This window comes from Pseudopipra pipra, chromosome 11 (assembly GCF_036250125.1).
Source record: "Pseudopipra pipra isolate bDixPip1 chromosome 11, bDixPip1.hap1, whole genome shotgun sequence".
Classification (NCBI taxonomy): Eukaryota; Metazoa; Chordata; class Aves; order Passeriformes; family Pipridae; genus Pseudopipra; species Pseudopipra pipra.
Genome location: NC_087559.1, coordinates 12,206,457 through 12,233,670, shown reverse-complemented (window position 1 = coordinate 12,233,670; position 27,214 = coordinate 12,206,457). Strand labels below are relative to the sequence as shown.

The window sequence follows — 27,214 nt, the reverse complement described above, 5'->3', positions numbered from 1 at the left end:
GCAGGGAAAAGACGAGTTTGCTGGCCAGGCAGAGGGGACCAGGACACTGTGGGTGTCCTGTCCCCAGCCAAGAATCTCACTGGCCCCTGGGCTGGTGGTCCAGGGCAGTGCAAGTGACACAGGGAATGAGCTACGGTGGCACAGAATAAAATGTTGCCTTGTTTGGTACCTGGGCACAGGCTCAGGTGCTGCCAGAGAAAGAAGGGGTAGGTGAGAACCTAGGGGACATCTGTTCCTGGCTTTGGGTTGGGGATCTTCTGTTCTGGAGCTGGGGGCTGCACGACCAGACTGGGAGGCATTTACTGTTATATAGATGAATTTTGAGAGGGAAAAAACAGAAAAAGGAAAAAAAAGAGAGAGAATGAGAAAAAAAGAAGAGAAGAGAAGAGAAGAGAAGAGAAGAGAAGAGAAGAGAAGAGAAGAGAAGAGAAGAGAAGAGAAGAGAAGAGAAGAGAAGAGAAGAGAAGAGAAGAGAAGAGAAGAGAAGAGAAGAGAAGAGAAGAGAAGAGAAGAGAAGAGAAGAGAAGAGAAGAGAAGAGAGGAAAAGACAAAGAGAGAAAGAAAGGAGGGGAGCAAACCTGATACTGCCCTGAGCTGGAAGGGACAGACTTCACACTAACCCTAGCAGCAAAGACTTCCTTTCTGTGGAGTTTATTTTTCTCCCCTAGGATCACCAATTGCTCCCCAAATTTAGGCTGCCCCATGTGCCCTGTTCTGGCCATGGCTGGGGTGTGGAGGGATCACCCAGCACCTACGGTGAGGGCTGGAACTTTAGCTGGCTGGGCTCCGTGGCCAGGGTTAGGGGGGAATAAGCTGGGGGGACCACCGGCAGGTTTTACCAGATTGATCCAGCTGGGCCCTGAGATTGCTGAGGGCTGGGGCAGGACTAGGACACAGCTGAGCCTGGAAGTGGCTTTCTGGGGCAGCAGAGATGCTGCCAAGCAGCCGGGGATCCTGGAGCAGTGACCGCTCCTGAGTGCAGGTGAATGCAACTGTGAGTGCAGGAGTGGGAGTGTAAAGCAGGTGCCTGGTGTACCCAGGATGATGCTCATAACTGTTCACCCTTCCCTGCAAATCCACCAGTTCCCCAGCAGAGCAACCCCAAATGCCCAAGTGCACTGCATGGCAGCACCTTGCACGGTGGGCTGCTCCGTGCAAGGTGCTGCACGGGGATGCAGTGGGATTGGGGATGGGCAGGGGACACTCTTGTCACTCCACGGAATCCACAGCAAAGACCCGCATGTGCTGAGAGACTCAGGGGTGTCCCAGGCCCGGCCGGGGGCACCCCGCGTGCACAGCAGCCCCGCATCCATGCATACTGAGTAAAGCAAGGAATACATAGATTTTGCCTATCTGCCGATCAAACGCGGAGATCTGCTCTGGTAAATGATGCATTAGATGCGGTGGCTGTATTTGTTGTGTGAGTTTTGAAAGGGTTCCGATAATCTGGAAGCGAGAGATAAGGAACACCATTTATTCAGCAGCACTTTGGAACCAATTTTCAACCCTGTTCAACCCCATTCTCCAGCAGCCTCCAGGAGCCCAGGAGATAAGGATTGGGCTATTCATTATCTTCACAAGGAACAAAGATTAGCTAGCAGAGATGAAAAATTACCCCTGGATAGTAATAATAAGGAAGCGAACCTGGAGAGCTGCTGAGCCTATATTCTCCTTGCTGCCGGTGCTGCTGCTTCTCTTTTTAAATTCTCTCCCTCTTTTTTTGTTGAATCAATATTGAAAAGGTTGGTTCTTTTTTTTTTTTTTTTTTTTTTTTGGGTGAGGGGGGAAGGAAAAAAACCTTCAACTGTCTATCATATTTTTCAATATGCAGAATATGGTTGTTACCGTTGAAGAGAGCAGAACACGCTCCCCCCTTCCTCCCAGACTTTCAGATGACATCTTTAGTACGAAAGCTAAACAGCAAAGGAAAACATCCTTCTCTTCCAGCGAGCGTGAGGGGAAAATCGTGACACCTTGTCCCTCCGACCAAAAATGCCTCTGGTGGCACGTGGAGGGGTGGCCCTGGATGTCCCGGGACAGGCCAGCCGGCGAGCAGGCACGGTGTGGTGAGCCTCGTGTGACAGCCCTGCGCCTCCGCCGGTCAGCCCCCCGAAACCCCCGCTGGGACACCCTCGTCTGTCCCTGCTTGGGAAAAAATCTGCAGCCTTCAATCCCCACTTTTCCTGTAGTTTTTCCACCTGAGCGACAGTTTCTCGTTTTGGAGTCGTTTAGTGCAGGGCGATCCCAGGGCGCGTCTGACGACAGCGTCTCCCTCTTCCTGGGCACAAGGGAAAAAAGAGGGGATATATATATGTATATATTTTAATACCTCATTCTTTTGTATTTTCCCCTGCATAAATCTGGTGATGTATCTGCTCTCAGAGGATGAAGGGTAATACAGGAGGAGTAATTAAAACACTTACTTTGGAAATGGGCTGCGTGGGGCTGATAAGAATTATCTGCCGCATATCAAGGACCCTTTTTCCCCCGAACCATATCACAAAGACAGACAGAAAATGCCAGCAGAATAGGATTCCCCCCCTCCTTTCCCCTGCTCACATTTTTACCTCCATTATGATGATAATTCCCCTCCCGCGAAACTTTTCTCTTTCCCTTCCCGAACCATATTTCGTTCCCCCACCTCCCGCAGGGGCCCCGCCGGACGGTCCGGCCTTTGTCTCTCCATCAATATGGTTTTCCCGCAGCCTTGGGCGGGGGTTCTGCCTGTTTCCCCCCTCCGGAGAATCCTGGCGCGCCCCCCGAGGCGCCTCAACGCGGCCCCCGCGGCGCGACCCCCGCTCCCGTCACCCCATCCAGCCACCGGGCGCTTGGAGAGGGAAGCCCCCAGCCCCGCACACACACGCACCGGGAGGAAAATACCCAGCAGGTGAGGACTGCCAAGCTAGGGCTGGGGCGCGCAAACGTTTCCAAAAATATTCGTTCTGGCTGAATTTCTTAGTGGTCTACGAAATACGTATTTTACCGTCTCTTTCCTAGCCATAACAACCACCCGTCGTGTAATATCTGCTTGCGCCTCTTTCAGCTTCTCCGCTGCCTCACTTACGTGCAGGTGCATAGCCCGAAAGGCTGAGTTTGGAAGGGAGAGGGGTGAGAAGAAACACGAGGTTGTACAAAAGCCAGGCTGGTCAAGGGGAAAAAAAAAAATCTGAGAGCCCCAAGGCATTCCCTTCATTAGAAAGTGGAAACAAAATTAATACGAATAGGAATAATTTATACGAATAATTGATCCTAGGAAGCGGCTCCCCCCACCCTACGTTCCTTGGGATCCGAGGAAGAAGCAAGCGGCTCAGGAGAGGCTGGGGCTGCGGCGCCCGCCGCGCCGGAGCCCAGTTTCCCAGAGCCTGGGATGTGAGTGTGTGTTGTTGGTATAATATCAATTCATTTAAAATATGAAAGTCAAGTCGCGTAGACTGTGACAGCAACCGTAACAAAAGGTGCAAGCAACAGACAATGCGATGTGCTTGTACAGATATTGTAATGATGCAAATGAAGTGGAGGGGACGAGCTGCCTTATTATGTACATAAATACACAGTGGCTCGCTGTGCCATCCGTGAATGCAGGAGAGTGAGAGAGAGAAGGGGAGGGAAAGAAGGGAGAGAGGAAAGGAGAGGGAAGGAGGCGGGAGGAAGAGAAGGGGGGAAGGAGGGAAGGGAGGAAAAAAAAAAAAGGGCTCAGCTCGAAACTGCTGCCAGTTTTTCAGCAGCGCGCACGGCGGCAGCCCCTCCGCCGGGCTGCGCGCACCTTCCGCCCGCGGCACAGCCGCGCTCCCGGCGCGGGCAGGCGGGGAGGCTCCCGTGGCCGGACCCTTCCCCAGCCCGCGGAACGGCCCCGCCAGAAGCCGGCGCTTCCCAGGCACCGGGCGGAACACTGCAAGGAAAACGAGGACGGGCGAAAGGCAAGGTAAGGGGCCGCGGCGGCGCGGCTCTGCACGGCCCGGGGTCGGCCCTGCAGGCATCGAGGTGCAGGTCCCGCTGCCGGAGCGCTTCGCTCGGGGCGATTTTCCCCAGGGGCAAACCTGGCAGGGCTTGTAAAGAACGAAAAAATGTCCCCAGCACGGCCAGATCCCCCGGGCTGCTGCCTCCCGCCCCGCCGGGCTGAGGCCGGTGCAGCGCCCGGGGGCACCGCGGGGCTCCCCCGGCTCTGCCCGGCGGCGGAGCGCGCCCGGGCCGCTCCCGCACCGCACTCCGCGGGGAGCGGGGCTGCCGGGCCGTGGTTGGGTCTGAGACTGGTTGTTTTGTTTTGGTTTTGGTTTTCTTTTTTTCTTTCCCATTGTCATAGGGATGATTATTTAAATCTCCATCTTGGAAAGTTGCATTTCACCCAGGGCGGCCAGGCAGAGATTTTCCCGGAGACAGGGTGTGCGGAGTCCTGCGCCCCCTCCCCGCAGCCACATCCTATCTCTCTCTGCCTTTGTTGGCAGATTTGGGCATTAAAAAAAAAAAAAAAAAAAAAAAAAAAAAAAAGATGCGAGGGTTTGTTCTGTCCCGAAAGCCGGCAGGGCCCGGCCCCTCTCTCCCTGCACCTGCCTGCCGGGGAGTCTTCCCGTCCCAGTCCCGTGCGGCAGCTTTACGGGGCTTTGCATGATTTAAAATTACCCAGGCACATCGGGGACACGGCCGCTCCTCTCCGCCGACTCTTTCACCCCCCTCGCCTTTTTTTTTTTTTTTCTGTTGTTGTATGTGCAAAGTTCCCCTCTTTATCCTCCTTTTGCTTTGGGGTGCTGAGGCTGGAAGGCAAAAAAAAAAAAATTAAGAAAAAAAAATAGAAGCGACCAAGAGCGTAGCCTGCCTGGATTTGAGGTGATTTCAATAAGAAAAGCGATTTCACTAAGGGGGTGCGAGTTTCAGTCGCGGGGATTGTTCTTCCCCAGAGCACGAAGCATCTTTATTAGACGCAATTATTTACTTTTTTCCTCCGAAGTCTAAGCCCCGGCCTGGCTCAGCCCCGCGGCTCGCAGGGACAGGCGGCCACAGACACTGCCGGTGTCGGGCATTAGTCGAGCCCCGCTCCCCGTGCCGGGCCGGTCCCTCCCCAGCAAAGTTTTGTCTGAGGAGGAACAAATCAAACCTGCGGGATCGGCCTCTTTCCTCCCTCTTGCAACAGTTGCTTCCGAAATAACCTTGAAAGAAAAAAAATACATATAAAAAAAATTAAAGCGAGATCATACGAACGAAATCTTTCCTTAGCAGCGCCTGAAAAAAATAATTATACCTTTTTCTGGACAAAGCTGTGTGTGTGCAACCCTCTCTACCCCCCGCACTTCGGAAACTTGCACAAAAGGCGGTTTTGTGGGCAGACTGGGGTCGACTTGAGGCTTTTCCTCCTCTTTATTTGCAGCCGAGCGAGCTGCGGGGGTGGCGTGCACCAGGCAAATTGTGGACAAAGCGCAGGTGAAGGCGTGTGCGGGAGTGTGCCGGGGGCGAGGCTGGGACCGAGAGTTCCCACCCTGGGGGACATCCCGCAGAAATCGTCTGCGGGATGAGGGATAGCGTATTTACAGAAACAAACAAAAAATACGTTTTCCGCGATTTATTCCCCGAGCCGTATCTCTGGCTTTTTTTTTTCCTCTTTGTTTTTCCTCAATGCAATTTAAACAAGGGTCGTGCGGTTACGAGGTAACTATGTCACTTTATAACCCTATTAGGAGCCATTATACGTGGTAGTAACGCAGGACAGGGGGGCCGGGGGAGAAGAAAAGCAAAGCGGAGACAAGAGCAGAGGAAGGAAAACACCGAAAAAAAAGAAAAGGGGGAAACAAAAAAGACAGAAAGCAAGAACTTCCCCTCCCAAAAAAATCCCATCCAAGGAAATAAACCCGGGGCGGGGCGGGGGGCTGCTCGTCGGGGCCGAGTGCCCGGGGCTCCTACCTGCGGGCGGCAGCCGCTGGCAGAGCCGGCTGGTTCCCAACCTGCGGCGGGGCGGGGGGCCAGGGCGATACGCCCACAGTGGGCCCACCCAGCCCCCTCCCCGCCGGCGGGCAGCCGCCTTTCCCGGCCCGCCCCGGCCTCGCACATCGCCCGCAGGCACCGGGAGCGCCGCGGCCCGGTGCGGGACTGAGAGCCGAGCGCTCTTTTTCTTTCTTTTCACGGAGTTTTCCTGCCCTCCCTGCTTGCGGCGGCGGGTTGCACCTCACGAAGTGAGGAGTGGGGAATGCTGCATGGGAGGTCTCGACCCCCAGGTCTTCGTTCACGGGGCAGCGGGGGGGGGGGTGGAGCGTGGCTTTCGGGGGGTCGCCGAGGGCACCCCAGGAAGGAGTGTCTGGAGGAATGTGCCCTCGGGTCTGCGAGTCCCACCCCCGCTTCCTCAGGTACAATTTTTCCCAGGTCCAAGCACCCAGGAAGAGGGGGAGAAAAAAAAGGAAAAAAAGAGGAGGAAACCCCTCTCCAGGAGTGTAAATAAATGGTCCGTGTGCGGCGCCGGGGTATTTGTTCTCTGCCTTCGCCTCTGCCCAGGAATAGGTGTCACCTCCATCACATGGCGCTACTAACTGTTGCTAAAACATGTTGTCGTCTCCCCCCTCCCTTAACGATATGACATCACTTGTCAATCAAATCAAAATAACCAGTTGTGCTTCCAGGTCTGGGAAAGCTCCCTTATTAAAAGAGAAAAATAAAATGCAACGGCAATAACAAAATAAAGTTAATAAAACGGAGCCCGTAGTGTCCGGGGGAAAAAGCGGGGAAAGAAGGTAAACGGGGGTTTGCGGGAGCGGGGCCCGGCCGGACTCTGTCCCGGGAGGCTTGGCAGAAAATTGAAGGAAGAGCTGCTTAACCAGCCGTGTGAGCGGCGGGCTGCGGAGCGGAGCTAAGCCGCTCGCCTCCAGCAGCCAGCGCGGTTCGCTGCTGCTCCCGGTGGGTGAATTAATTCAATTAAAAACCTCAGCCGTGCCGCCGGGGCGTTCAGCAGCCGAGACCGGAGCCGGCAGCCGGTTCGCCAAATCCAGGCAGCGGGGATGGGACACGTCGGGAATAATAATAAAATATATAAAATAAAATTATAAAATAAAACAAAATACTGCGAGCCGGGTGGTTAGGAAACCTCTCAGCTCAGCCAGGTGTCTCGGCAGAAATCCTTCATTCCTGCTGGAGGGGTTATTTATTTTGCGAAGGGTTTTTATAGGATGGGGTGCAAAAGGCGAGAGGTGGGTGCGAGGAGAGGCGCCGGCCGCAGCCAGCACCCGGCAGCGGGGAGGTGGCAGCCGGACCCCCGGCCCGGGGGTGGGGTGGGCGCCGGGGGATCCTGTCCCGAGGCGGCGCGGCCGGAGCCGCCGCCGCCGCCCGCTCGCCCCTTTTGTTTTGCTTCGCCTGCCGGCCCCCGGGTAACCCGAGACGGGGGCTTCAGGGAGCCCGGGCCGGGCAGCGCCGGGGTCTGCCTCGCCATAAATCAAGCCGCCTGATTAATCTTTACAATTTGTCTTTTAAAACAAACACGAACGAATTATCAGCTCGTTAACTGCGATTTTATCACCTGTCTAAAACAAACAGCCCACCCCACTTCCCCCCCCAAAAAAAAAACCCAAAACAAAACCAAAATTCGTGGCCCCGTGCTGATGGCAGGAGGGCAGTAATTAAAATATCCATATTAATAAGGGTGTAGCGAGGCACTGGGTTTTGCTGCCGGCCGGGAGCGGGAGCCGGCGGGGCCCGGCTGATCCCTGCCCCGCTGCATCGGGCGGGACCCCCCGGGCACGGCCCGCCCCGGCCCCGGTAGCCTCCGGCTTTGGGTAGAACGAGGCGCCGAGGGGACCTACCTGTAACCGCATGAGTTTATTTTATACTCACCTTTCTTTCAAAACGTAAAAAAATCCGTTTTGGGGCGATATTTTGTGTGATTTTGGTGCTCGTAGAAAAAAAATCGCTTCGGAGGGAGGAAGCTGGATTTTCAGAAACCTCGATTGATTTTCTCTCTGTCTTTTAACTTTCCCTTTTTTTAAATAATTTTTTTTTAATTTATTGATGCTTTGTTTCCCTTTCTTCCCGGGCAATACCTGCCCAACGCTCCTGGGCACGGTCCACAGCGCGGGGGGCACTTGCCCTCCCGAACCCCGGCCCCTCTTCCCACCAAGCCCGGCCCAGCGCCTGTTCCCGGCCTGCCCGGGCCAACCAGCCCGTCCCGGGAGAAGCCGGCTCCACCGCCCCTTCCGCGCCCGGCAGCCGCCGGAGGAGCTGCCGCCCGGCCCCACCACTTGCGACCACCCCCCCGGCGGCAGGAGGGGGCGAGGGGCGCCGCAGCCCCGGCGCCAGCGCGCAGCCCCGAGGTCAGGGTGCCGGGACGAGCGGGACAACCCGGGCTTTGGGTGCAGGAGGTGTCAGAGGAAAGGATGAGGGGAGGGGGGAGCATAATCTGCTCTCCCTGCCCCAGCCTTCGGTTCCCCCAGTCCGGCCTCCGCTCCCCCGCCCCGCCGGGCTGCGCTGTGGGTCTCCACGGGGGGCTGCGTTGAGAGATCCCTGGGGGGAGGTTCTGTGGGGACAACGGGTGGTGGTGAAAGAATAGAGAGGGAGCCCCATGTCGCTCCGGCCAGACGTGCTCCGCAGCGAGGAAAGGGAGTTTTATTATTATTACCGTCATCATTATTATTATTATTGTTATTATTAAAAAAAAAAAAAGTTCATTTCCTGGCGAATTTGGCAGTGACGGGTGACGTCAGAGCCCCGGCGTCGTAGTGACTGGGGCGGTCGGGCCGGGGGAGGCCGGCTCCGGCTCCCAGCCCCCAGCGCTGCCCGCCGCGGGGGCGGCCCCGGGGGCAGCAGCAGCAGCATCCCCGGGGCCGCCCCGCTCCCCCCGCCCGCAATATCCCCGTGGGGCCCGGCGCAGCCCCGACCGGCTCCCGCGCCCCCTGCCCCGGCCGCGCCGTCGGGCTGGAGCCACGGCCGCTGCCCGGAGAGTGGAGGGGCTGCTCCCCGCCGCCCCTGCCCCGTTCCCCAGGCAGGGGCAGTGTCCTCGCCCCGCGCCCAGCTCGAAAGGTTGAGGGAATGCCACCAGCGTTTCCCTTTTCCCCCTAAAGCAGCGGCTGAGGAACGGGAGAGGAGCGCCTGGGAAACGGTACCTGCAGCAGCGCCCGGCCGCGCTCCAAGGAGTTAATTGTGACTTTCCTATTATTAATATTTTCCGCCCCAAAAGCGGACGGGTTTACCCGCACCTTTAGGAGTGGTGGACGGGTTTACCCGCGCCCCGGCTTACCCGGCTGCTGCACCGCAAACTCCACAGAAAACGCCTGTTGATTTAGGATGCGCCTCTGCTCCCCGGTCCAAAGCACACATGTAATTGCAAATACTAAAACTGTGATGTTTATTTCGTTATTTATGTTTTCTTTTATAAAACGTGGGAGAATGGAAAAACAAGCGTGTTTGCGGCTCCGCAGCCCCACTGGGAAGGCTGTAGCCGGTCCCAGCGCCCTTCTGCCCCGGCCCGGCTTGGCTCCCCGAGCCCACAGTGGCCAGGAAACCCCAGCCTGGGCCCGGCCCGAGAGCTGCGGGCCGGGGAGCAGAGAGGGTCCGTCTCTGCCCCGCAGCCGGCCCGGTGCGGCCCCGCCGGCCAGGCCCTGCTTATCCCGCCGGTCCCCGGGGCTGTCGCGGAGCCTCGCAATTATTTGTTTTTAATTATTTTTTTTCCCCGATCCGGACAGTTATTTTAAACTAACGTAATGGGAACGACCACGGTGGGGTTTGTCCCGCTCCCGGCTGCGTCCTGCTCTGCCTGGTTTAAAGGATTTTAGCGTATTTATCTCCCCGGTGCCGATTTCCAGCCTCGGGCATCCCGGCGGCGGCGCTGGGAGCCGCGGCTCGGCAGCACCCGGCGGAGCCGGCCCCATCGCCGGGCTCTTCCCGCACTCTGTCCTCCCTCGCCCCCTCCGCATCCCCGCACACCCCGGCGGGACCCCCTTATTTTGCCGTCCCCGCCCCGCAGGGGCGTGCAGCGCCCGGGCGGGGAAAGCCCCCAACGGCGCTGCCGGGCGAGCATGCTGCGAGCGGGGGAAGGGGGGCGAAGGAGGGGGTCTGCCGCGTCCCCCCCACCCTCTCCCCCCTCCGGGCCGGCTCCGTTTGGGGCCGGGGGTGCGGTTGGGGGCGGTGTGGGACGGCGGGATTGGCTGGCCCGGCCGCCGGCCCTGCGCGCCCCGGCCCGTCTGCGGCGCCGCGGCCAGCTGGCGCCAGCGCTCATATAGGATGCGCGGGGATGGGACCGAGCCGGCCAGAGCAGCGGCTTTGCCATCTGAGTAACACCCTCCATCCAGCCTCCTCTCCTCCCGCGCTCGCTCTGCCTTTCCCCCCCTCCTCTCCCTCTTCGCTTTTTTTATTCCCCCCTCCGTTCTCCCCCTCTTCCCGGCACTCGCATCCTCCACGCCGGCATCCATCGCCACCCAGCCTCCCGCGCCGGGTAAGTATGGGGCAAGGGAGGAGGGCGGGGGGGTCGCCGTACCGCTGCCAGGGCGAACTCGCTGCCTTCTCTAAACACCCTTCTCCCCGCTCTTCTTCTCTCTCCCTTCCACATTTCTCCCCCTCCTTTTCCTTTTGTGTCAGTCGGAGTTCTTGCTAGAACTACGCTGTATTAGTTCTGCCGTTTTTCCTTCTTTACTCCGGTTTTGAAGCCAGCTGGAAAAACTCCTGTTGACGTTTGTAGCGAGAGCGGGGAGTGGGGGGGGGAGAAAGCTTTTTCCTTTTTTTCTTTCTTTTTGTTTTTGTTTTGTTTTGGGTTTTCTTTTTTTTTTTTTATGTTGTTTTTGGTAAAGAGTTTGGAATGGGATCTCTGTTTATTTTGTGGGGCAATGAGCAGGGAGGGTGCAAGGCAAGGACTTTTGGGGAGAGAATATTTTTGGAAGGGGGGAGGGGCTCTGCTTCCCCCTCCCCATCCTTGCACCGCTGGGAAAAGAACCCTGCCGGGAGCCGGTCCGGCAGGCAGCGCACCTCGGGCTGCCGAGCCGCTAACCCTCCCGTCTCTCCCTACAGGTGCTGCCCTGGCGCTTCCCCGGACCTGCCTACGCTACCCGCCTGCTGACAGAGGGACACGCTGACTTCGGGGGTCCTCCCCCCGTCCCCTCAGAGGGTGCGCTCCAGTCACTCGGCGGTTCCTTTTCTAAGAAAAGCTACCCCATCTCCTAAAACCAACCAGCAGAGCCAAAAGCCACCCCACGAGCAGCACCCCCACCCCCACCGAGCGCCACTCGCTCCTGGCCCGGGGGTGGGCGGGAGGGGAGGCCCGAGGCCATGGAGGTGGCCACGGACCAGCCTCGCTGGATGGCCCACCACGCCGTGCTCAACGGGCAGCACCCCGAGAGCCACCACCCCGGACTGGCTCACAACTACATGGAACCAGCGCAGCTCCTACCTCCGGATGAAGTCGACGTCTTCTTCAACCACCTGGACTCACAGGGCAACCCTTACTACGCCAATTCCGCCCATGCCCGGGCCAGGGTCTCCTACAGCCAGGCACACGGTAAATCAGCACCCCCGGCCCCTTCCCCGCCGTCTCCTCCAGGGCTCCGGGCCCCTCCGTACTGGCAGCGGGCGTCCTGTGCAGGGGCAAGAAGTTTCACTCGGGGCCGCTTCGGTGTGTCGGATCCAGGGAAAAGGCGATCTAAAACAGGACAGAAAGGGAGGCATGGGTGGATTTTAACCCTAGGGATAACCAAGGACTGGAGGAGGGGAGGGAAAGAACGGGGGGAGTGAGAGAGGAAGGGGAAATAGTGTGCGCACAGGCAAAAACTTCTCAGACACGGCTACTTCCCGGATGCAAAATACAAACCGATTCAAACAGGCGACGGATTTTATTTGGGGTTGTTTTTAGGAACCGAAGAGAGTGCGTTATGAGAGCTCAGAAGATAAAGCAGAAAGGGGTTTGCTGCCTATTCCCAGGGGTGGGGTGGGTGGGAGGAAAGGGGGTGCTTGGGTCCCCCTCCTGCTCCCATTGCTCCTTCTCGCCAGGCTGGCTGATATCTCCCTCGGCTGGGACAGGGTGAAGGGGCTGCTGCGTCAGCCTGGCTGCTCTTCCCCGGGTTGAGAAGTCTCTCCCGTGGCCGGCTGTCCTTCGGCTGCCCGCAGACTGAGGAGCTGCCCAGCCACGGGGAGCTGGGGAACTTCTGGGAGCCGCTCCGGGCTGAGCTGCCTCACTCATCCTAATCGCTCTTGTGTTTCTACAGCCCGCCTGACCGGGAGTCAAATGTGCCGGCCTCATCTTATCCATAGCCCGGGGATCCCTTGGCTGGACAGCAGCAAGGCGGCACTGTCTGCCCATCACCACAACCCCTGGACCGTCAGCCCCTTCACCAAGACACCCCTGCACCCCTCGGCAGCCGGAGCGCCTGGGGCCATCTCGGTGTACCCGGGCAGCAGCACCTCCAGCACCGCCTCCGTGTCTTCGCTAACCCCGGCCTCACACTCCGGCTCCCACCTCTTCGGCTTCCCCCCGACCCCACCCAAGGAAGTGTCCCCGGACCCCAACTCCACCAGTGCCGCCTCCCCTTCTTCCTCTGCCGGGGCTCGGCAGGAGGACAAAGACAGCATCAAGTACCAAGTGTCGCTGTCGGAGGGGATGAAGATGGAGAGTGCCAGTCCGCTCAGAAGCAGCCTCACCAGCATGGGGGCCCAGCCCTCCACCCACCACCCCATCCCCACCTACCCCTCCTACGTGCCGGCAGCCCACGACTACAGCAGCAGCCTCTTCCACCCGGGCAGCTTCCTGGGGGGCCCCGCGTCCAGCTTCACCCCCAAGCCGCGGAGCAAGGCCAGGTCCTGTTCGGGTAAGTGTCGCGGCCCGTGGGCTTCCCGCCGCGCACCGGCCGCGTCCCGGGTGCGGGTGGTGGGTGTCTGCGCTGGCTCTTGGGGTGAGGGTGCAGGCTGCTGCGAGGCTGGGTGCTTGTGTCGGCCCTTCGGGACGGAGGGGAGGGTGACTGCTTGGTCCCGCTCTTCTGGGTTTTTAAACTAGGAGATGGAGCTTGGACCAGGCTCCTACGGGTGCCAACCCCGGCACCGGCCCCAGAGCGCTCGAAGGGGCCGCGGGGCACGGGGCCGGGGCAGTCTGAGCTAGCAGAGCTTTGTAGAAAGATTGAGATGGAAAAAGAAGTTTTCCTCGAAGACAGGCAGGCCTCAGCTTCCCGAAGGGCTCAGGTCCGACACTGCTCCCCCAAATCAGGCAAACCCTTGCAGATGACATGTGGGGACTTCCCGGTGATGGGTATTTCTCTCTCCATAATTTCCATATCTCTTCATTAACGCCACCCGAGGCCCCAGCACAGGATGAAAGCGAAACTTCCCTGGCCGGTCCTATTCAGATCGCAAAGGCCTTCTTTCCTGCACATTTTACAAGAGTAAAAGTTCAAATATAGTTTACATACCAGCGCAAAAGACTGAGGTGTCCAGTCATTGCTTACTCCAGCCTAACTTTAACTAGAAAATACTCTTTTTTTCCCCTGCCCCTGAACCAGACATATCTTTGCTTACAAACGACTGCCTGCAAACCTTTCCCGTGTTCACAACCACTCCTTGCATTTCGTCCTAGAAGTGCAGTCCTAAATCAGCAAATTAGGCGATGGACCAAGTTTTGACCCCACTTTGAAATCACAGTAGTTATACAACTGGACAGATGAATTAAGACAATTTGTGTAATTCTTCTGACCTTCCTTGTTTGACATCCACACCAATGGAAGGAAATTAACTAAAATATATTGAGACTGAATTTAAACAACATTTTAAAATACATGGCTCTATAGGTGTTTGTGCATGTATTCCATTGCACATATTTGCTTGTGAGTACACTACATGTTTTTATTTAAGTAGACAATAATTTAGAAATGTGAACTCTTAAGAGTTTTGCAACAAAAATACCAGCTATTTTACAAGCTCATCAGCTCTGTTTCAAATGGCTCCTTTGAGAGGAAAAATACACTCTTTCTTTGCCACTCTTTCAAGGCAGTTGCTGCTGTGTGTATCTATTTTTTGGTAGTGCAGAGAGTAGAAAATAAAGGCAACTGGCAGCCTGAACGTCCTGAGTTTAGAAACTAATTCAAGATCCAGGTCTCTGAAGATAGATGGATCTTAAGTAGCTTTTTTATTTTTGTCCTGTAGCCACCAATGATTTTTAGATGGGGGAAGCAAGGAGCTTTTTTTGTTTTGTTTTACAGTTGCCTTTTTTTTTTTTTTTTCTTCTGTAAGGGAGCTCCCAGTGCAAGGAACTGGGGAAAGTTCGTGACCACTCAGTGTTTTTGTAGGAAAACTAAGACTCACGACACAACGACTCCTGCAGCTTCCTGCCCTAGGAGGGACAAAAGCTACAAATGCAGCGCCGCAGAGCTCCCCTCATTTTTCACTCTAGACTGTGTTGTTTAAAAGCTACCCACTCCCTAGATTAAAGGAGACACAAGCCCTGCTGAACTCAACATGGCCTGCTTCAGTTATTAGCAAAAAGAATTTCCTATCCAGTTAAATACTGTAGGATTTGCATAAACTATATTAAGAGAGATTTCTATATTAAGCAGACCTGCCCTCGAACCATCCAAGGCAAATGAACTTTTAGCAGAGAGCTTTCGCAGGCAGAAACAGATATCTAGAAGTCATATGTTGGGTTTTATTTAAAACAGCCTTCTACAATGCTGTGTTTAGCAAGCTGTGCTACTAAAACTAATAACGAGGCAGTAATAAGGTAAACTGCTCCCTACCAAATCCAAACTGGATTGTTGAAAAGTCACAGAAAAAGAAAAGTGCTTTTGTTTTTCAAAGCCTGTTTTTTACAGTAATTTCCAGAGTGCTTGTTGAAACTGAACTTTCCCAAAGATCAGCATTAACAGCGTTTTTTCTGCTTTTAGAACAAAAATAATAACTGAGCCTCTGGCATTCTGTATCCATTCCCAGTCTGCTCGGCTCTACTTTCTCATCCTGTAGCATTTGCAACAAAAAAGAAAGCCCAGAATGGGAGGTCTTTTTGCTTAGATTTAATCCCAGAAAACCTCTTCCTTTGACTCTCACTTTAACATGTTGTGGGTTTGCAGGTGTATGTGTGTTTGTGTACACGTGTACGTGTGTATTTGTGGCAGGAGAACACAGGATCTAACCACCGGAGTGCAATAGATACGGGAGGGGAGCGGTGCCCAGTGCAGACTAAGGGAGTTCTTGTTACTGAAACGATAACTTCCATCTGACACAATAAGAGTGTCACTCTTTCTCACCTTGCAGAGAGTGCTGCCCATTTCTGATCATGACATAAAATACTCACCGGAGTCTGGGAGTTCTCGAAACACTGAGCTCCTTGCTGCATGTGCTGTAGATGTCACTGCTGTCTGAACGTGCTTGAATTAACACACTGTTTTGACTTCTGAAAAATGCCTAAAGGACAATGCAAAAAGCTTTTGTGAATTTGTTTTTAAAGAAAGAAATCCGGTTTCTTCGTGTTTCCATTTAGAAGGCAGAGAGTGTGTGAACTGCGGAGCAACTGCTACCCCTCTCTGGAGAAGAGACGGCACCGGGCATTACCTGTGTAACGCCTGCGGGCTCTACCACAAAATGAACGGTCAAAACCGACCTCTCATTAAACCTAAGCGGAGGCTGGTAGGTGTCTCTATTTCTCCTGGGTTTGGGGATAAATAAGGCAAAGGGACCACACACAGGCACAAGTCAAACGAGTCTCATCTCTGCTCAGCCCCTGCGTGGAGCCGAGCTGTACTGTACACGGGGGTCAGTCACGGCGAGGTCACTGCCGTGCCTCGGGGCAGATCTCCCCCCTCCACCCCCATCCCGGCTCAGACCACCGCGCCGCGGAGCGCCTCTGTCCCGAGCCTCCCCGCCGCTCACAATGCACGCGGGATATCGGGTATCCGTCTCCCCGTTTATCCTCGGATGACAGCTTTTAATTTAATTCCTCATTTATTTGGCCTCTTGGGACGTTTTGGGCACATACCGGGAGCGAAAGGGTTATGAGCGTGAATGTCCTCCACCGTGTACTAAAAAAAAAAGTTCCAGCTCCAAAAAAGCAAAACAAATCAGATGAGTCAAAGCTACTGCTCCTTACTTAATAATTATTTGTATAAAAGCCATGAAGTAATTTTCACTCTTATATTCCCTGGCAATACTAATATTGGTTCCCTCCCCAGACAATCCCCTACTGTTAAAAAAAAAATTCCTATTATTTTTCCATGGAGTCACTTATACTTTGTATTTTCATTTGAGCGATTAAAAAAAAAAAAAAGTCCTTTCTAAGCTCCTGGTAGTAGTTTCCTATCCGGATATCTGTACGTTAAAGATAAGGAAACTTTGTGTATCTGTTTCCTGACTCTAAAAGCTTTTGAGAGTTTCTATAGGCAAGCCTTGCCAGTCATGCTTGCTGTTTTGAAATTTCTAATACACTCTACTCCACAAATAATGCGTAAAATGCTAAGAATAATAAATATATTTTTTGGAGCTTTGTGATTTATGGTGCCTAAGTCTCTTAGCTATTCGTGGGCACGTTTCAATGAGGTTTGGAGAGCAGAAAATTGGCATTACTGCCCTAACACTGGGATAGGATACAGAAGATTTCTGTCGTGAGTCAGAATTTCAACTATGCAAGCTTCTTAATGACTTGCCTTCTAAAGTGACTGACATATAGAAAAATGTTAAGACAACAGTGTAACATTATCGTCTCTCAGGCTCAAGTGCTTTCCAGACTGAATGGGACAGGCCATAGAGTTAAGCAGCATAGTTGAGTATCAGTAAGCCATCTCAAATATGCAAACATAGGTCTCCACCTTCCAGTGTGTTGGGAGACTGTTATACTTAGCTCACTGTGCAGGGTTTGGGGGGCACTAAGGAGGTTTTCTTTTAGTGTAGTTGTTTTAATGTTTTGTTTTAATTGATTTACAGCTTTGTTTATTGCCCCTTTTTCCACTGTAGTTTGCTTTTTTGGGGGGAGAGGAGATGGCCATCTTTGGGAATTTGTTCATCTGCCATGCAATAGCAAAGTGATCATATTAATAATGTCAGCGTTTGGATGTCTGGCATTAATTGTGTTTGGGTTGCATGAGTGCATTTGCAGTAGGGGGTACCCCCTCTTTCTGCCTTTGGCCTGTTCTCACGGGTGAGTAAGGGACTGAAATATATGAGTCTCTGAGGGCCTGAGTCTTGCCTAAAGCTCCTAAACCGTCCATCAGCTTTGGGAAAGTTGCAGAGGGCCATGGTGTAAATCAGGAGCAAGTGAGAACAGAACCCTGGGCTCCTCTTTGGCGAGAGGGTCGGGCTGTGCTTCCAGCGGCGCCAGCTCCCCACCGGGGCCGGCAGGCAGGGAAGTGCTCAGAGTTCTCTGGGAAACCCACTGCCCCAGGACTCGGCTCTGTGCTCATGGAGATGCCCTGTGCTATCGTGAGCCTTGCTGCTGCTTCACCCCACGGCTCTCTGTGGCAAATTGCAGAAATATCCAGGGAGCAAGGCCCCCAGGGAATGACCATGATTGATACACTTGTGGAAGTAAACTCTTAATTTAAGAAAATACTGAGTCCTTAGCATTAATTCAGTAGCATAAAATGGACTGTATTCTGACCACTACAGAGGCAGGGCTGAAGCTTTCTAATACAAAATTATTTCCCAAAATACGGGGTGCAGTTAGTCCGTCCATGACACTTTATACATCACCATCCATGCACAAAGAATGCATTATTATGGGGTCTGCTAGACAAGGGCCCATCCAGGAATCACTGGCTGCCTGCTGTTCTACTTTTCCTGTTCTTGTTTTGGGACTTTCGGTGAAAGTTTGGGCATTTTTCTTTCCCCTCACCTTGGTTTCGGCAGAACAATAGTTTTAGGAAAGGGTGCTGGATTTTTGGTGGTTTTATTTTCTTTTAAGACAGTTGTTTGAGGGCTTGTCAGTCAAGGAACTGAGCAGGGACAGAGGCTGCGGGTCAGCGGAATCATTGCTGCAAGGCATGAAATTTGGTTTGCTAAATATTTAAAGAAAGTTGGAGCCGGTTTTGTTTTCTCCCTTTCACTTGTAAATGCAAACTGAATTTTCAGTGATGGCTCTGATAAATACTGCACCCAGCTAAGTAATGTGGTTGGTTTTCTTTTGTGTCCACCTTTCAAGGGCCAGAGTAGGGGTAAAAATCACATTCTTTAAGATCATTCCCTGTTTTCAAACCCAGTCCCAACACTGGCGCAAACCAAATCGGTCATTAAAGAATAAGAGAAAAGCCAAATGCGTTTTCATGATGCATTCTAGAATCCTGCAAGGGGAAAATCCAAAAAAATCACATTATTTTTTCTCCCTCTAAAATTTTTGTTAGAGATTCATTGTTTCTCTCCTTACTTCCTCTGCACACACAGTGCCACTGGGCTTGAAAATGCAGCACGCATAGGAGAATATTTAAATTTAAACAAAAACCTAACGGCTATAAAATATAAAACTGACAGCAGCTTTCCTCCAGCCCCGATGCTGTCTCAGATCTTAGTAACTAGTTCTTCCCAACCTAAATATTGAGCCCAATTTGACCTTTCTCATGATCTCCCTCCTCCTGGCGATACATTTTAATTTTCTTTTTCTTTTGGTTAGTCAGCGGCCAGGAGAGCAGGGACTTGTTGTGCCAACTGTCAGACAACCACCACGACCTTATGGCGACGTAATGCAAACGGGGACCCAGTTTGTAATGCCTGCGGACTCTACTATAAATTGCACAATGTGAGTATTTACTCATCTCATGTGTCGCTGCTTGCCTGGCCGGGATTGATGTCTTAACTGCATGGTGTACACTAGGCTTTTATTGGTTTCAGGGGTTTGGTTGTTGTTTTATTCCTTCCCCGTCTCTAAGGTTCCCTTGGGAAGTGACAGCCGTTCTTTGTCAGCATAGTGATGCTAAGTTCAGTGACATTACAATGTATTAGCTTGGCTTCTAACGCTTGGGCAAACCAGGCAAAATAGAGCTACCACACTTGGTTTTAACTGTGTTTTGTGTGCCCTTTCCCTCCAGAAAGAGAGGCCATTTGGAATGGGCTCCGTGCAAAAATTAATCCTGATGGGCTATCTACATTCTGACTTTGTAAAAATAATTATATCTAAGGCTTTGTTGTATTTATTTATTTTTTTTTTTAAGAAATTATTCCTAAGCAGGAGTTGCTTGACATGTTGGAACGTTATTTAAACTGTAAGTAACAGAGGTTACTGGTACAAGATTGTTCATGTTTTAGGACTGAATTTGGGTCAGCATGTGCCTCCTAGTTTGATCTTCTGTTAGGAAATGTATGAGGACTGAGGGTTAGCCTACGGGAAAGAGAGTCATCAGCTGCCAAATTCAGTTCAATTTGTTTTTCATGTCTAGGGGTTTTTTGTGTGTGTGGTTTTATTAAACAAATCAATATAAACAAGTTCTGCAGAGAGAAACACCATTTTTTTTGGCCAGAAAAAGGTCTCCATCCAGGAAAAACACATGGGGGCTGTCCAAATATTTTCATTTTTGCACAATAAGGTCATTTTGTCTGCATGAGCCTGATTTTCTCATTTCTTGCAGGTGAACAGGCCTCTGACCATGAAAAAGGAAGGAATTCAGACCCGGAATAGGAAAATGTCCAACAAATCAAAGAAAAGCAAGAAAGGCTCTGAGTGTTTTGAAGAACTGTCCAAGTGCATGCAGGAGAAGTCATCTCCCTTCAGCGCTGCTGCCCTTGCCAGTCACATGGCACCCATGGGGCATTTGCCCCCTTTCAGCCACTCTGGACACATCCTACCAACACCTACCCCCATCCACCCATCCTCCAGCATCTCATTTGGACATCCACACCCATCCAGCATGGTTACAGCCATGGGATAAAACCTGATGACCAAGAGACCCACCCAGAGATTGAGAACATGGGGCTTTGCCTAAGATGACACCAAGTAAGAAAACATTCTGCCGAGAGGAGAATGTAGGGATGGAAAAAGGGCATCTTTGCTCCCATGTGGTTTTAACTCTTAAAGCTGGACTAAAACCTTGCAAATGATGGGTCTTCTGCAGAAATGTGTAGTGGTGCCTGTAATGCACTTTGCCCCCTCAGGTATAAGTAAAAAGAACTCACCTGTTCGATACTTAATGGTCCAGCAGGAAGCAAAAGGTGGCAGAAGCTGAAGGAAAAAGCTTGGAACTGGCTTTCCTTTCTCTCTTTGTTATTACTGTGAATATTGTAAAGAGATGTAAGCAGCCTCCCAGGATGGAATTGGCTCACTGGAAGCCACACATGCTGGATTTCTATCATGGACTCTGTTTGGGATGGGGAAAAAAAGAAGAAAAAGAAAATGAAAAAAAAATAAAAGGACATCTTTATAAAACCGTAATTTTTAAAATCAGACACAAAGTCATATTTATTTTGTTTTCCACAAAAAGCCTCAACCCCTCTGATTGCATGTTTTTGTGCTGTCGTTTGCAATGGCTACCCTGTAAGAAAATCTGCCTTTAAAACAAGGAGGAGAGGGGAAACATACTCAGCAGCCCTCTTGGATTAGCTCCATCTATCTTCCATACCAAAATTACTAGTAAGGGGGAAAAGATTTCGAGGGGAAGGAGCAAAGGAAAAACAAATCTGTAATATGGGATTTTAATGTGCCCAAGATGGTGATTATTTTGACACAATTTCTTCATTCTTTTCCCTAACATGAAAGATTGCTTTAAAAAAAACAGCCCCTCTTCCAACTACCCTGTTGCTCCTCAAAACAGACACCTAGATCGGACAAACTGCTGGGGGGGAAAAACCCCTTGGGAAGGCAATCCTGCACTAGCAAGGGGTGAGATACAGGCGTTTACCAAACCGCGTTGCAGCTAACTTCTAGCGCAGCCGAAACCATCACAGGGCATAAAAAACATCCAACTCACAGACTTTAGAGGTTGAAGCATTTTTGTTCCGTTGTGTTGGCAGCTGTCGCTTAAAAATGCAGATTAGCTGCTTGGGTAAACTTCGGGCAGTGTGGCCACCAGGTCCACACACAGGCGTCCAGCGCGTGTGCTGTCTCAGGCATCCAGGCCCCGGTGGACTTCACAGGGAGGAAGGGCAGAAATGGGGTTGAGATCACTGTAGAGGGGGAAAAAGAGAGACAATCAGTTTGAGCTTCACACATCCGTCAAATCCCAGACACAGCGACAGCTGATGAGACGAGGGAAAGCATCGTTCTGTAAGGGGAACGTCTGTTTTCCGTGGTGGATTTTATATGAAAAAAAAAAAAAAAAGAAAAAAAAGAAATTTAAACCTCCCATTATGAAACCATATTGTACGTAAATGACCGAAAACAAAGCTATTGCCAATGTGAAGTGTATTCTATTGATTGTTATGATCTGATGCCTCTCGTGAACACAAGCTCCAGTATAACATACAGTGTACATATTTAGCTATACTTCTGATGAAAATGCCCCAATGAACGGAGGGGTTTGATAATGTAAACCACGTAAGCTTAACTCTGTGACAAGCTTTTTATTTTATTTTTTTAAATTTTAACTATTTTGTTGTTGGGTTTTTCTTTTTTTTTTTTTTTTTTTGGATCAAGCCAAATTGTATCTTTACTGCAAAAGTTCTGCTTTAAAGAAAAAAAACAGAATGAAACAAAAATGGATGTATGTTAATTTTTTTCTAAACATGTAATTCTAGTATTTTATAATTAAGAACCAAGCAGCCATGAAAATCCTGCTTTCCTCCTCTTTTTTTTTTTGGTCTGCGTAGGCATATAGGTGCACTTTGTAAAGAAGTGGAAATAAATGGGAAACTAAATTGGTTGGAGAAATCATAAGAATTTTTAATCTACTGAGGTAAAGAATTAGGTCCTTTTTACTTTTTACCTTTTACAATGGTACAGTTGTACATTTTTTGTACCCAACTCAATTCTGTAGGATTTGAGCGGAGGGGAAGGGATGTGGGTGGAAGACAGGGATTACTGATACAGTTGACAAAGTGCAATATATTGTCAGTCACTGCAGCATAGACAACGGCAGTCGAGATTTAAATTATTTTGTACTTGTATCAGCATAAAAAAAAATTCTTCAGTATTTTCTGGTTTTATTTTTAATTTTTATTTTGCTTATTTTTGGATTAGTGAACTAAGTTATTGTTAATTATGTACAACATGTTTATATATTGTCTGTAAAAAGTGTATGCTTTCCTCATATTCCTTCAAGGTGAATATTGCTAAGAATAATAAAATACCTTTTTTGTGAAACTATCTGTGCCCAGCTTCATGTCATAAAAGCTGCTTGTAATAGGGAGAGAGAGAAAATTATCGTCGTCATTGTTGCCAGTAGAATTACTAGCTTAAACTTTATGCAGAGTAGTCTATGATATTTCGAAAACCTACCAGGGTAGGACAAAAAAAAAAGTATTTGAATGATTCAATATTAAAAGCACAGGTACAAAAGCTCATTCTCTGGTGTTGTTTTGGGGTGATGAGGTCATGCATTTAAGTGTGCTAAAGTTTCTAAACCAGTTTAAAATCTGAGGCGGCAGCCACATTGCTGATGAGGAACTGTGGTTTCTCTGAGATTTTTTTTTTTTAAGTGTTTGGAGAGAATACTTTTGAATTTAAAACACATTTTAAAAGCACCATAAACGCAGAAAAGCAGCCAGCTGCTTAATGGGTTTCAAGGCAGGACCTGTATGAGACTAGGCAAAGTTCTCTGAAGGAACAGTCAACCTGGAAACCCGTTTCCCTCCTTTTGTCATCATCAGTGGCATGAAGGGAGCACAGGGGGATGGCCAGCTGGGAGCTGCTCAGTGCTGTCCCGGGAAAAAGGGGTGCAGCTGTGGGTGCAGGGGGGTGTGCACATGGGCTGGCACGTGAGGATGGAGAGGAGTGCTCACCGGACGGATCTCCCGTTGCCAAAACTTTGCGGCTGCTTTCATCACACAGTCGAGCCTGACCAGGAAACTTCTTGGGGCCCTACAAAGTGAAGTGAAGCTTTGCAAAGCCCCCCTGCCATGTGTAAGGGTGGGCACTGCTCCTGCTGAAACAATATTTTTCAAGAAAACTGCTAATGAACTTCAGGTTTCCTCCTTTGACCCCCTGGGAGATGTGCCTCACTTCTGTGGAAACCAACCTGGGGATAACTCTTTACTCATTAAGGAAAAAATAACCCGAGTTCCCTTTTCAGCTGCATGTAAATTCGGTTCTGTGGGTAAATTCCAGGCCTTTCTATCAGTGCTTCTCTTTCCCCCTTGCAGCCTCCCGCCCAGCCCTGCTTGCAAGCCCTGCTCACAAATAACATGGAGCCACAGCAGCTCTAGATGTGCTGAAGGAAGAACACGCAACTGAGACGAGGCCTTCCCGCATCATTTCAGACGAGTTAATCATCTCTCTAACTTGTTTAGCAAGGCTTAGTGCAAACACCCATTAAAAAAAAAAAAAGGCAGTTTATAGCATACCATGCAAGCTTCATTTAAAAAGAAACATGTTTTTTTTCAGACAGGTTTAAAATGGGGTTATAACTAAACTCAGCCACTCTCCCTCCATCTTCGAATACCTGAGATGGGAGAACTAACAACATCTCTTTAAAATAATTTAAAATAATTGAGCTGTTTTCTTTCCTTGCACATTACACACTCGTTCAGGTTATGATGAGGGCTTACCTCAGAGTTGCCTCTGTGCAGGCATTTTGCTGGGTCGGTCCAATCTGCTCACAGAATCAGGGACATAATCCACTGGGTTGTCTGTCAGGAGGGGTGGTGCCTCCCCCAATGCCCGGAGGAGTGTGTCTCTCTGAGCAGGGGCTTCAGCAGTTCCTGCAACACAGATAATAAATAATCCCATATTTGTCAGGTGGCACTAATCTGTGAAAGATCAAACCATCTCTCTGCAATGTGTGTATCGTGTTTGTCTCCAGACATTTTGCATAGCAGAAGAAAAACAAACAGCAGGGAATGGAAATGGAGCAAGTGTGCAAAGTTCAACGTAAAGTGTAAGCACAGAGCAGATATTGAGGCAACAAATTGGGATTTATAGTCCTTTCACTACCACCAAACACTGGGGGACAGGCTTTTTGTGAGGGGGGAACCCTGACATTACTTGCCTTTGGTTCCCGTTGTTGGGATTATTGTTTTAAGCCGTGCTTAATTGTCATGTCTCCACGGCCACATCAAAAGCCAAGAAGATTAGGTTACAGGGAGTGTTTGATGTCAAAATACAAAATAAATAAAAGGAAAGCTGAAAAGGTGCTGTATTTTCCATGATGTCTAGTGAGGCTTTTGCCTCAAAAATCCCTTTTTTATTATTATTATTTTGCAAGGGTTGCACTTTATTTGACAAGATTTCATTTACTTACTTTCAAACAACTCCACTACTTTCCTGCAACAGCTCGAAAGGGTTAAAATCCCCTCTTTGATGGCAAACATGGTATAATTAACGCAAACTTCTTAAGTATCCTGGTGACCTGTAGATGGCCACATGAGAATTTTGTTATTTACTGACTTGCCAAACGTTTATTGCTTACAGCAGGACAAGTGGGAAGCAGGCATTAATTTTGATGCTGTTATCTGTGATTGCGTGTAAAGTTCATAGCAGAGAATGCCTATATGTCAACTGCAATTAAACATTTTCCTATTTTCTTACAATTAATTTCACGCTGGTGGAAGGGGTTGGACTGGCAGATTTGCAAACTGAAATCCTGCCCATCCGCAGAGCAGGCGTGACACAGCCAGACACAGGACAACTTCCCCTTACCTGCAGGCTGCAAAAGAAAACAGTCTGGCGCCACGGAGCATTTGATCCTTGGCTTCTCCGCAGAGACAGTCAAATCAGTACCAACTGTGGCAGGGCATAGAGGGAGATTTTGTGGTGTGACATCTCCCTTTGGAAATTAGCCTGAAAAACAACCAAAAATGAAGCCAAAAGTGGCTATCAGGTGAGTATGTTCATTTATCACCAACCTGGACTGGATTAGAATGCATGACCTAGAAGTAAAATGCTTTGTTTAGCCCAACTCCCTGGGCCATCTGGTCCTTGCAAGTAAACATTTCTAAGTGAGATTAAGTGACTGTTCTTTAAGCATGGTGATATGAGTGAAAACCAGGCTGCTCTGGATCTAACAGATCAAACCTCAGCATCAGGGCAGACGAGTGGTGCCAATTCAGAGACACCATTTGCTTGAACAGCTTTGGGTGCAATTCCCCACAGCACCAGCTTTGCAGTCAATCCCGATTCAGTCAGATGCATCCCTGTCAGATCCAGAGCTCCTCCTAAATCCAGGGCTCAAATTGCACCAAAGTGCTGCTGGGAGGTCGAGGGCCCTCTCAGAGGAAACTTACTGGAGAGACTGCAGAACTGCCCAGCGTTTGCAGTAAGAACTAAGTTGCATTTCTGAGTACCGAAAACTCGACTGAACAAAGTGCAACTGCAGGGTGAGAGATACAGCAGAGAAAACATCCAGCAGGTTGAATGACAAGGCAGAACTAAACCCTCCTTCAAAGAAAGGCTTCAGCATGCCACAGAGACGGAACTGCTACTGTTTGGTCTATAAAAACTGAATCAGGGAAGTATAATGTTAACCCAGCCTACACAGCAATGCCAAGCAGGGAACAGCTACCTGCCTGTATCCTGCTCCCATGCACCTCTCTCTGTGGTTCTGCACTCTGGGCTGCAGGGGGTTATTTGGAGGAAAGTTGACTCTGCCTCAGGAGGGTCAAGAGTCTGTTTAATCATATGGAGTTGGGCCTATCAATACCAGAGTGTGAACATGGTCCCTTGTTTCTCCTAAACATTTTAGTCCTTCACCAGTCTTCCCCAGTGCTTTTATTTTGCTCTGGCTCTTGATTCAGCTTCTGCCTGCTCTCTGTCAGGCAGAGAGTACTTAGCAGATTTCTTTACCTGGGACATTTTTTAATCTATTTTGGTTGTGATTTTTTTATCTCTGGTTCTTTAATTCACTCCCACCTGTCCACATTGGCATTCTGGTAGCAGGTTATACTGCTAGAGTGATTTCAAGGCACCCTTGGAAAATCCCTACTGGATTTTGCTGTAAAATTCAGATTAATTTACTGTCTCCTGCTGTATTTCAGCCCATCCATTATTTTATTTTTCTTTTCTTTTTTGTTCATCCTTGTAAAATTTGGAAGTAGAAATACCCGTTTTGAGAGTTAATCTGTTAGAATAGAACTAGATGAACAAAAAGGAACAGACCAAAATCATTCACATAACCTTTGAGCCCACGGGCACTCTGGACTGCACACTATTTTTCTCTTTCCAAGCATAACTCCCTCCACCACAGGGAAGTTCTTCATGAAAAAGCACATCTCTGGAGACAGACCACTGCCTGATAGGTGCCAGGACTCACCCCAATCCCTCGCACACTCACTTTCTGATAAAAAGCAAAGTTATAGCACTCTGTGCCTCAGTTTACCCTTGCAAAACCAGCATAAAAAAGACATGACCTGCCCTATCAGCTATGTACAAGTGTTGACTTGCTCCAGCCCAGCACACTCTCGGGCAAGTTCTAACAAATGTCAGTGTGTGGTGTGTACTGATAGGCACAGGGAGAGGGCACAGCACTCTCTGGGTTGGAGGCTCCTCCCTGCCTTCGCTGTGGAGCTGTTGCACTGCCATTTGCCTCTCTGTACAGCTGTTTGTGGCAAAAGTGACACACTGGAGAGATTAGTCATTGGAGTGCATCACCCGGCTGATTCCAACCGCTGTCCGTGCACACACAGGGAGAGCCCCACGCACCGCCTCCAGCCCCGGCCCATTGTGAAGCAGCCCTTTTGCCATCTCCCATGCTGTTGGCCCCTGACCTTCCTTTCACATGCTCTAATGGTCACTAGAAAACTGCGAGAGAACACGGTTGCAGTATTAAATAGCCCTAATTTGTCTCCAGGCCTTTCCCCTCCTCCCCCTCACCTCGGTCTCCCGCGACTTAACGTTTAAACCAGCTGAAGTTTACAACAAATCAAAGCTCCCCATAGGCCCAGATTGTCTAAATACGGAAAACAGGAAGTGAGTAACCTTCAACGGGAAATTGTTCATCCGATGGAGGCCAAGACCCAAGGCCCGGCTCTTTCCAGTCCTGCCCCAGCCCAGCAGACACAGCGTGTACTGAACAGACACCCCGCGTTCCGCAGGAGGGAGTGGTTTGGGGAAACTTTTGCTTCTCTTGCCCTCATGTTGCGGCTGCTTCAAGAAAGGAGGTGGTGTTTGTGTCTCTAGAAGGGCAGTTTGGGAGAGCTATTTTTGATAAGACTGGGGATGGGGTGGAGAAGGAGACAAAGGTCGGAAGGGAAAACAGAAGATGAGTGAATCCAAACTAAAACC

At 50.6% G+C, this 27,214-nt stretch overlaps 1 protein-coding gene and 1 long non-coding RNA gene across 7 annotated transcripts; one reads left to right on the top strand and one right to left on the bottom strand.

Annotated features, from left to right (window-relative positions):
- Positions 1-1,460: 1,460 nt before the first annotated feature.
- Positions 1,461-11,460, bottom strand: LOC135420293 (uncharacterized). Of its 4 annotated transcripts, XR_010433450.1 has the most exons (4): positions 5,234-5,847; positions 5,090-5,141; positions 4,618-4,748; positions 1,461-2,278 (listed from the first exon to the last, which is right to left on the bottom strand). It is a non-coding gene; the product is annotated as an uncharacterized LOC135420293 (long non-coding RNA). The 4 variants fall into 4 exon arrangements; XR_010433449.1 differs by lacking the exon at positions 5,234-5,847 and adding an exon at positions 11,345-11,460 and having other exon boundaries at positions 1,461-4,748; XR_010433451.1 differs by lacking the exon at positions 5,234-5,847 and adding an exon at positions 5,890-6,756 and having other exon boundaries at positions 1,461-4,748.
- Positions 3,791-22,141, top strand: GATA2 (GATA binding protein 2). 3 transcript variants are annotated; one of them, XM_064667527.1, is made up of 6 exons: positions 3,791-3,922; positions 10,966-11,452; positions 12,156-12,755; positions 15,410-15,555; positions 18,524-18,649; positions 19,476-22,141. In XM_064667527.1, exons 2-6 carry the CDS (start codon positions 11,224-11,226, stop codon positions 19,773-19,775), a joined length of 1,401 nt encoding a protein of 466 aa, XP_064523597.1. In that variant the 5' UTR covers positions 3,791-3,922; positions 10,966-11,223; the 3' UTR covers positions 19,776-22,141. The 3 variants fall into 3 exon arrangements, with proteins under 3 accessions (XP_064523597.1, XP_064523596.1, XP_064523598.1); XM_064667526.1 differs by lacking the exon at positions 3,791-3,922 and adding an exon at positions 9,947-10,396; XM_064667528.1 differs by lacking the exon at positions 3,791-3,922 and adding an exon at positions 10,438-10,631.
- Positions 22,142-27,214: the final 5,073 nt, after the last annotated feature.

What these genes read in the sequence shown, in the direction of transcription:
- GATA2 (XM_064667527.1), top strand. Translation starts at nt 11,224, where the DNA reads ATGGAGGTGGCCACGGACCAGCCTCGCTGGATGGCCCACCACGCCGTG. An exon ending in CAAGGCCAGGTCCTGTTCGG is followed by an intron (nt 12,756 to 15,409) that starts GTAAGTGTCGCG and finishes GTTTCCATTTAG; the next exon opens with AAGGCAGAGAGTGTGTGAAC. An exon ending in TTAAACCTAAGCGGAGGCTG is followed by an intron (nt 15,556 to 18,523) that starts GTAGGTGTCTCT and finishes TCTTTTGGTTAG; the next exon opens with TCAGCGGCCAGGAGAGCAGG.